This window comes from Salvelinus namaycush, chromosome 11 (genome assembly GCF_016432855.1).
Source record: "Salvelinus namaycush isolate Seneca chromosome 11, SaNama_1.0, whole genome shotgun sequence".
Lineage (NCBI taxonomy): Eukaryota > Metazoa > Chordata > Actinopteri > Salmoniformes > Salmonidae > Salvelinus > Salvelinus namaycush.
In genome coordinates this window covers 23100906-23111176 of record NC_052317.1, presented here as the reverse complement: position 1 = coordinate 23111176, position 10271 = coordinate 23100906, and the positions used below count along the sequence as shown (strand labels likewise).

At 36.2% G+C, this 10271-nt stretch overlaps 1 protein-coding gene and 1 long non-coding RNA gene across 2 annotated transcripts in view; both read left to right on the top strand.

Annotated features, from left to right (window-relative positions):
- The first annotated feature begins 4113 nt into the window (after positions 1-4113).
- Positions 4114-4912, top strand: LOC120055560. The gene is made up of 3 exons (XR_005477701.1): positions 4114-4217; positions 4360-4469; positions 4608-4912. It is a non-coding gene; the product is annotated as an uncharacterized LOC120055560 (long non-coding RNA).
- Positions 4913-5339: 427 nt separating this feature from the next.
- Positions 5340-10271, top strand: part of LOC120055299 (M1-specific T cell receptor alpha chain-like) — a 45888-nt gene continuing 40956 nt past the window's right edge. Inside the window, exons 1-2 of the mRNA XM_039003175.1 lie at positions 5340-5353; positions 7015-7109. Coding sequence (XP_038859103.1) covers positions 5340-5353; positions 7015-7109 — 109 coding nt within the window. The remainder of the gene's footprint in view (positions 5354-7014; positions 7110-10271) is intronic.

Genomic DNA, 10271 nt, shown 5'->3' with positions numbered 1-10271 from the left:
ACGGTTGGCATTTGCTAGAGAACACCAAGATTGGCAAATTCGCCACTGGCGTCCTGTGCTCTTCACAGATGAAAGCAGGTTCACACTGAGCACATGAGCACATGTGACAGACGTGACAGAGTCTGGAGACGCTGTGGAGAACGTTCTGCTGCCTGCAACATCCTCCAGCATGACCGGTTTGGCGATGGGTCAGTCATGGTGTGGGGTGGCATTTCTTTGTGGGGCCGCACAGCCCTCCATGTGCTCGCCAGAGGTAGCCTGACTGCCATTAGGTACCGAGATGAGATCCTCAGACCCCTTGTGAGACCATATGCTGACACATGCACATTTGTGGCCTGCTGGAGGTCATTTTGCAGGGCTCTGGCAGTGCACCTCCTTACACAAAGGCGGAGGGAGCGGTCCTGCTGCTGGGTTGTTGCCCTCCTACGGCCTCCTCCACGTCTCCTGATGTACTGGCCTGTCTTCTGGTAGCGCCTCCATGCTCTGGACACTACGCTGACAGACACAGCAAACCTTTTTGCCACAGCTCGCATTGATGTGCCATCCTGGATGAACTGCACTACCTGAGCCACTTGTGTGGGTTGTAGACTCCGTCTCATGCTACCACTAGAGTGAGAGCACCGCCAGCATTCAAAAGTGACCAAAACATCAGCCAGGAAGCATAGGAACTGAGAAGTGGTCTGTGATCACCACCTGCAGAATCACTCCTTTTTTGGGGGTGTCTTGCTAATTGCCTATAATTTCCACCTTTTGTCTATTCCATTTGCACAACAGCATGTGAAATTTATTGTCAATCAGTGTTGCTTCCTAAGTGGACAGTTTGATTTCACAGAAGTGTGATTGACTTGGAGTTACATTGTGTTGTTTAAGTGTTCCCTTTATTTTTTTGAGCAGTGTATTATGGTGGCGATCTGACTTAATTACAATCATGGTCTTGACTCTGTCTCGCTTTAGGTGGTCTCAAACACAACACTGCTGTCCAGTGTCCACTTGATAAGTGAACTGTTGTATAGAGCGCATGCGCAAACCAGTAAGTTTGCCTTTTATTGCAACAGTTTGTGTGACAAAACTATCGGTAGACTGGAAATTTGTTATAAAATGCACAATCTTCTCTCCGCCCCATGGCAAAATATGTATAATTGCAGCAAACTTGCTTTAAAACTAAAAAATGTGAGCTCCACCATCAAGAGGGAGGCCACTAAAATGTTTTACACAAAAGGTTAGGGCTGGATCCTTTGATCATTTACGCCTACAGTAAATGTACGTAAGGAAGTATAGTTAAACTTCGTTAGATGACACTTACTTGCATTTGCTGCATACATTTTGGGACTTTTAATGATAAGTAGGCTGGCTGCCCATTGATTCTTGAAGAATATAGCTTATAAATGCCTCATGAGCTCATGAGCAATTGTCATACACCAACAGAACCCAAATTATAAGCTCGTTTTACTCCACTGTTTGTAAACAAATGTAATATAAACAAACACTATATAGCCTCAAAACATGGTTAAAATGTAAATGTCATGGATGGTCAGTCCTTGCATCCATAGCTCTGTCTATGAATTTGAGTGGTTACATTTCTCTAGCACCATCCCTCAGCTTTCTACCGAAACAGTGGCGGGGAGTTGCTTTGTTATTGTTTCAACTGCTGATTGCCGCTTTAAAGGGGGTTCAGACGGTGCTTGAATGGCTTTTTCCCTAAAGGGCCTGATTCACAGACAGAAAAAAAAGTAGAAAAACGTTTTAACATATTTTTTTATCATTGACTTTTTAAACTTTTCAGAATGCTAAGGAAATGCTACCTGTCTATCAAGAAACATTGTCATTCTATGACACCTATCCAAAGGTTGATGATATCAATGTGTATGGGTTTTTGTGCTACGTTTTCTCACAGTGTGGAGTGGGTTACCACAGTGACTGAATATTCATGTTGCGTTGTACAAAAACCCTCAACATAATTTCTATGTTCAGAACCTTAAAAGTCAACAAGGCACCTGACACTACTGGGCAAACAAATTGCACTACAGTTTTGGTAAGTAGTTAGTTCATTATCTTTGCAAACATGGCAATATATCTAGTTATTTGTTCAAGTTGGTCTTAGCCTTAGTTTTACAACTTTGATTATGAAAGTGTGAAAATATATTTTTTAAACATAAACATGTCCTAGGTTACCATCTTGACTCTGCAATTAGTCCCAAACTGTATTTGGAAGTGACATAACGCTGTAATTATACAAACCAGATGTAAGAGGTTTTTGTACTGACATGTTCCACAGTGCAGATAAACTGACATTTGGAAAAGCCATCAATCTCATTGTTCAACCCAGTAAGTAAATTCTCAATATGCAATAATTAACATGTTATTACTGAGTAATTAGGAAATTTGTGAAAATCTAAAATATCTAGGGGGTGAAAGTGTGTTAATTTGACACAAGTAGCCTATGTTACAAATGTTTTGGGAGAAAGCCTTATATTTTAGATGAGATTTGCAAACAGGCTGTGAATGTGCAACAAAAGCTTTAGTTTTGGACCAAGCTCTCAGTTATCACACTATGTTTTTGAATATTTCAAATGATTTATAACATTGCTGTGCTATTGCTGTCTCGTACCATGTCACATGTAAAATATATTTTTCTCAATGAGCCTGCGCTGGATAGATAATGGTATTAATAATGATAATCATTCAGTATTTCAGTATATGAACCGCCTAAATCTACCACACCAAATGGTTTTATCTTACAGAAAATACATAATGTTGGAAGTTACAAGTTGATTTGTGATGTGGGGCCAGTTCTCATTTTCTTTGTCTGATCATTTAAGTTACTGAAATACTTCAAGCAAACTGTCCATCAGATTATACAGAATAAAAATAAATCTGGGTATTAAAATAAATAAATAAATAATATATAATAAATAAATATACCCCCCCCCCAAGATAAGTTACATTAGTAGGTTACACCAAGTGCCATTTCTAAATGTGGCTGTGAATCAGCAGTTTTTCTCTTGTTATGTCAGTCACTGATAGTCAGTCAATTAGCCCATGTCCGCTAACATTTTTTAGATTGCTAAATTAGTTTCGTGGCCAGCTATCTAAACTTTTTATCATGGTCGAATCACTGGCCAGGGACCCTCATTGATTTTGTTACTCAGTCTCACATAAATATCAATCATATTAAAAACGGCAAATATTTCTCTACACCTTATGGCAAATGTGTAGATTTGCGGAAAATCTGCTGTAAAACACTTTATTTTCCTCTTTCACCCCATGGTAATATGAGTAGAACAACATGACATTTGTTATAAAATTGCTAAATCATTTCTCCACCACATGGAAAAATGTGTTCAATTGCAGCAACTTGCTTTAAAACTGCAACAGTTTCTCTACACCACATGGCAAAATGTGTAGAATTGCACAAACTGTACTCTAAAACTTGGAAAATGTATCTTTGCTGTCACAAAGATTGTTTTGCTTGTAATGTGGGTACGCAGACCCGCTAGCAACCGCGGCCCCATTATGATGAGCCCAGATTTTGTGGCCCCCATCAAAGTTGCCCATCCCTGATTTAGATCATACATTTGTACCTGTTTTTTTTAAATATATTGTGTGACATATCATTTTTTTTGTGTTTCTGCATATTTAGCAAGATGTTTAAATCAACCTAAACCTATTGTATTTTCCAGATGGAGCTTCTGCCAGCCCAACACTGTCCATCCTCACACCACTACACAAGATAGGGGATGATGACCAGCCTGATGTGTGCCTGGCTACAGGCTTCTTTCCTAAGATGGAAAACATGAAACTGACCCTGGGGAATAATAAAACTGTCGGTCTCGACACAACCAAGGCAGCTTTATCTTCCACACGTACCTACTTCTTTGCCGCATTCTCCAAAGAGAATATCAAGGGTTGTGAGATGAAGGGCGTCAAGAAGCGCGTTGTTGATAAAGATGATGTTGCAGATGTGTCTAACTGTAATAATTTATATACAATAATACCTCACATTATTACTGTGGCTTTGAACAATTAATTAAATAAGTATATTTATCAATGAACATCTCGATCATTCATCGAGAATGGTAAAGATGGCTGTAAATGACATGATGAGAAATAACTTTTAATAATCACTTATTGGCTTTCAGATAACACCACGGCTACAACTGCTTCTGTCAATTGCAAAGATGAACCCCTCAACAATGCTACTGCCACCAACTATACCGGTTGGTGATACTTTGCTACACTTCATAAAAACATGGTGTAAAGTCAATTGTACTGCCGCACATTTACTGTATAATGCACACATGTTTACGTTTCAGCAAGTCTAAGTGTGCAAAACACTGAAATGACACTTGTTTCTTACAGATTATACCAAGATGAACTTCACATCCTTGGTTGTATATGGTTTGAGAGTGCTGTTTGCCAAAGCCGTGGCATTTAATGTGCTATTTACTGTCAAGGCCCTGGTGTTCTAGGTAAGTGAAATGAACTCTGTTTTTGTTTAACCGATTGTTGACATAAATTGATTAAATGACAGCTGTAAAGAAAAAGTATAATATATAATAATTTGCTTGATTGCATTACAGAATAATTCGCAATTATTCTATTTACAGACATTTTTTCACTTGGACTCCTACTTTTCAGTTCTGCTTTGCATCCAGTTTGTCAAACCTGCCTTGTGGTTTTATCAAGAGCTTCAACAATATTAGTATCTGACTTTTCAGGGTTGAATGCTGCAATTCCTCTGCTTACATTTTGGAAATACTAGATACTAAATACACATGTAATGCATGTGATTGTTTGGTATTAAACATTAGGTTACATTTTATATTCTATATCATTTTATATTATGTTATAATATTTATATTTACTTGTATTATATCTTTAACTGCAAGTTGTCATCAAGTGTATAAAGACTCCAAAAATGATTTCAAACAATAATGTAATTGTACATTGATCAAGTTTTGTACGTGAATACGTTGCAGTTGTTTCTAAATGCACAAAACCTGTCAATAGAGAATTTAAACCACATTTTCACCAGTACATTGAAACCATATGAACAGTCAAACCAAATGAACAGATAAAGATCTATAAGACACCTTGACTTCCAAGAAATGGCTCCATCAGTTACTTTATTTGCATGCGTGCTCAAGAAGTAACAATAGCGAGAAACACACATGATAGTGAGAAACACACACCTTATAATGGTTGATGAATTGTATTATGAAAATCATTTGCAATTACATGTGTGTCTGATATCAGTCAAACATTTTATAATCGTATATGGGAGCTGTAAATGTATAGAAATAAACAGACACAGCTTTTTTATTCTAATCTAAACCATTATGAATGTGAAAAGGTGAATGTCTATCAAATGACTAAAATGGTTGGAAAGTAGTAGTCAGACTCCGGTTTACCAGAAACATTTGCTTAGGACTAATCATTTGGCTTTCAGATTTAGTAGAGAAGTGCACATTTTAAAATATAAGATGATGTTGCCCTCTGCTGGTTGCAAATGTATTTTTCTTTGTTGACATTGTGACCACTAAATCACCTGATCTCAGTTTTTCAAAAGTTATCTGTCTGGATTTTGCCTATTGGATAGGATTAAATGCATAGAAATAGACTGACAGGAACGGGAATCAAGTCAACTATTTGTCCGTTCTATTCATTCTATTTTTATGCACTTAATCCTATCCGATCTGCCAAATCCAGAACATTTTTGAAAAACTGGGCCCTGAGTATTGCTTCACTGCGTGTATCTTAATAGTATTTTCTTGATTCTTCATGTCCTCCCTCTTTGTCTCTTTCTGGTTCCTTCTCCTCTAATGCATTTTGAGAAGGAGGCATAGAGAGATGATGTGAGGAAAAATGTCATGCAGTATTGTGTTTTCAGTTGTGTATCTTCTATATGATCAATTGAACCACCGTAATACATTTTGCTTGTGAATTTGCAGCTTTTTGGTGTTCAAGTGTTTTATTAAATGAATAAATACATCATATTTGTCATGTTATTGGTACATTTTGGTGAAGATGCACATGTAGTACACATCTAGAGGCCCCAGGAGCCCTGGTCAAAAGTACTTCACTATATAGGGGATAGGGTTCCATTTGGGACTCAACCTGATCTTTTCTCCACACACATGGTCGAGTAGCCAATAACTGGTCCTAAAAACTATGGTGTTGAAAGTCTAAACCTTTCCTAGGTCTACCTGATCTCTTTCAACACTATGAGACTGGCACACAAGACTAAGGTCTACCTAATGTAGGCCACAGGTGAGGCTTGGAATTTGTGGTCTCTTCCGTGGAGCAATGTAGGCCAGTAGGTCAAAAGTATGTACATTATATATCTGATATCCTGATCCTTTCCTGCAAGACAAAGAAGTATGATAAAGAGAAGTATAAATGAGTCCTGAATGGAAGAACATGCCGGTATTCAGCAAAGAGCACACAGACTTAAAGGTACTTTATTTAATTACAGTTATCCAAAGATCATATAGCAAATATTACACATTAATTTGAAACACAGTTTATAGGTGCAAGGGCTATGTATGTATGTAAGGCAATGTAAAACAATCAAATAATGGTGGATTGGTGACACTAACTGTATTTATTTTGAGAGTTTGCAGTGTGAGAGCTTTTCCTCAGCCAAGGACTTCATTTCTCAAAGGAACAGAAGAGCTGCAGTCATGTAAGTGCAACAAGAGATTTATGTAGTTATGTAGAGTTCTTGAATGTGGAATATATGAAAATCACTAAGTGGATATTTACATCATCTTATACTTGCACGTGCTGCAAGATATAAGACTATAAATGATGCATTGAAAAAAATGATACATTGTGAAGTATTGTACAGTTTGTTATGAACCACATTAATATGGCTCTGATTATCTGAAGTTTTTAAGTTTTTGTTTTTCAAATTCTTGTATGTGACTAAAATACTGACTGAGATTGCTTGGTATATCTTGAATAATGTCTTCGACTTGACCCTAAAACTGTTTTGTTGACCCTGTAGTGAAGAAGAGGATTTGTGTACAGGAGTGTAGCACTGTGGTCGGCTGGGTCTAACAATAAGCTGATTTTTGGATCTGGAGTGAATGTCATTGTGCAATCCCGTAAGTATTACTTATTGTTTTCAATATTGTGTCATTTCTCAGCTATGTGTTGCAACAGTGGAGAATATAGCTCTCTCAAATTCATTTTACAACGTTATTGGGAATTAACTGTTTGTGTTAAAATCTGCTCTTCTGCTCAATGCTTAATACTTACTACTTAAACATTTTCAGTTTTAATTTCATAACATATTTCGATTTTTCTTTTCCATGAGATTTTTGTTTTCTAAGCTGATTTGGAAATGGTCCATTGTCAGTACAGAGTAAATGTCATGGTCTGTATCTCAGTGTGACTGCTCAGGGGGCAGGAAAGATACATTTTGGGAATGGAATCAAAATGATTGTGGGGACACGTAAGTTTAATATTTTTTTGCTTAAATGCTTTAAAATGCATTCCTAACAAACAAATTATTTGAATTTCTCATTTTTAAAAATTAGAGTAACTAAATATAATCCTAAAAAGTCAACAAAACTGTGTTCATACGTTTTTCATATATATTTGTTTTAAATATATTTTTCAGTTGGTTAAGATGAACTTAATAGTGGGAAGTGAATTCAAATAGTGACTAAAAATATGTAGTCAGGAAGTCATGGCAAATCAGGTTTTTAGTGAGCAAATATACGCTGTGTGACAAGTGAAAAAATTTATTTTGCACGTGGGACTCAACTGTTTGTAGAAAAAGGTGAGATTGTTTAACATCACTGGGACACTTATTTTAAACAAATACCATAGATAAATAAATAGTGAGATACACAAATCAGGTAACCAGTAGCCTAAGCTAACTACAATGTTGGCTTTGTGGATAAAGGGCAGAACATTTATATTCAATATTCAAATAACAACCTAAAGTTGGTTTGAGTTATTTCAAGATATATCTGAGAATGAGATAAAAATGCATTGTCTCATGAAGTATTACAATATTGTATAGGTGCACAACAAACTGCTGTAATTGTACTGCAGTTTGACACTGTGTGACTACTGGAACAACAGGAAAATTAATATTTGGCAGGGGAACCAAACTGTTCATAAATACTGGTAGGTGATGTATCCATCATCATATTTTAAACGTATTTGTATCTTTTTAGCATTGATTTAATACCGAATCAGTTTGGACAGATTCAGATTGTAATTTTCAACTGTTTTCTGCTGAGATGAGGTGAACTATTCATTGTGTCAGGCTGTGTGAATGATACTATTGTTTTTGAGAGAAGCACAAGGCTACTGGCACTAAGCGGTAAACCCAGTTTGCTTTAGAAAGAAGGTCAAACTGCCTTTTTGAATAATATCATGCAGTCCTTGTTCAGTATTTTCATGGGTTTGCATGTCTATAAGCATGTAAGAAAGGAAAAAAGGCTTTCATATGGTGTTGCTCAAAGGTTTGTGTCAAGGTCTACATAGATATAGGGGCAAATATTAAGGTTTCATCATGGCATTATGAAATAAGTCTGTGTGTGGTAACTTCATTAGGCTTAGCTGATAAAATAATTCCAATTCATACAGTAGAATGTAGCAAAATGCATTATAATATTACTTAATATTTAAACATTTTCAGTTTTAATTTCAGTCCATATTTAGCATTTTGTTATCTATGAAGAGATGATTTGGAAATGGTCCATTTTTAGTACAGAGTAATCGTCATGGTCTGTATCTCAGTGTGAATACCCAGGGGGGAGTAAAGCTTATTTTTGGGAGTGGAACAAAAATGATTGTGGAGACACGTAAGTTTAATATATTTCTCGCTTAAATACTGAATTAAATGTATTCCCAACAGTAAAATATATGGTATTATTTGGATTTAACCCCAAAAACTCTAAGTTCTCTTAAAAAGTTAACAAAACTTTCTATGTTCCTACGTTTTACTTTTTTGGATGTTGTTTCCATTGGGTAACCAGAACTTAATAGTGAGAAGTTACTTAAAATAGTGACTTAAAATGTCTAGTCAGGAAGTCTGGGCAAATCAGGTTTTTAGTGAGCAAGAATACACTGTGTGACAAGAACAAGTGACAAAATTACTTTTGCACGTGGGACTCAACTGTTTGTAGAGAAAGGTGAGATTATTTCAAGTATAACATCACTGGGACTTTTCTTTAACAACTACCCTAATTAAATAAATAGTGAGATACACAAATCAGGTAATCAGCCTAAACTAACTACAGTGTTGGCTTTGTGTGGATAAAGGGCAGAACTTCTATTCAAATAACAACCTGAAGTTGGTTGGTTGAGTGATTTCAAGATATATCTGAGAATGAGTTAAAAATGCATTGTCTCGTCTCAAGACTTACAGTATTATATAAGTGCACAACAAACTGCTGTAATTGTACTGCAGTTTAATGCTGTGTGACTACTGGGACAGCAGGAAAACTTGTGTTTGGTAGGGGAACCCAACTGTTCATAAATACTGGTAGGTGATGAATCCATCATCATAATTTAAACTTATTTTAATATTTTTTTGTACTGATTTTATACTGAATCAGTTTGGACAGGTTCAGATTGTAATTTGAAGTGTTTTCTGCTGAGATGAGGTGACCTATGCATTGGGAGTTTATATACTGGTGTGTCAGGCTGTGTGAATGATGCCGGTACAAAGATCATTTTTGGGAGAGGCACAAGGCTACTAGTACTAAGCAGTAAGTACAGTTTGCTTTAGAAAGAAAGTCAAAGGGCCTTTTTGAGAATGTTCATTATTTTCATGGTTTTGCATGTCTATAAGCATGTGAAATAATTAGCTTTGATATGGTGTTGCTCAGAGGTTTGTGTGAAGTTCTATGTAGAAATAAGGACGGAAATTAAGGTTTAATTATGGCATTATGAAATAAGTATGTGTGGTGTAACGTCATGATGACTGTAGGCTTACATGATCAAGTATGCTAATTGATACAGAGTAATATGACAAAATGAATTACAATATTGGTGGTACGAGTTTAAAATCTTCACATCTATAAAAGGTTAATTGATTATTTACCATTTACTGTAATTTACCTTGTTAGAATGATTACATATTGGTAGTTGGTCTACCCTCTATCACACTTACATTTTAGAGTATTTGGTAAGGTGTGTAGCTCAGTGTGTCTGCCCAGGGGGGATACAAGCTTATTTTTGGAAGTGGAACTAAAGTGGTTGTAGAGACACGTAAGTAAAATCTGTAATTCACTGTAAATATACTG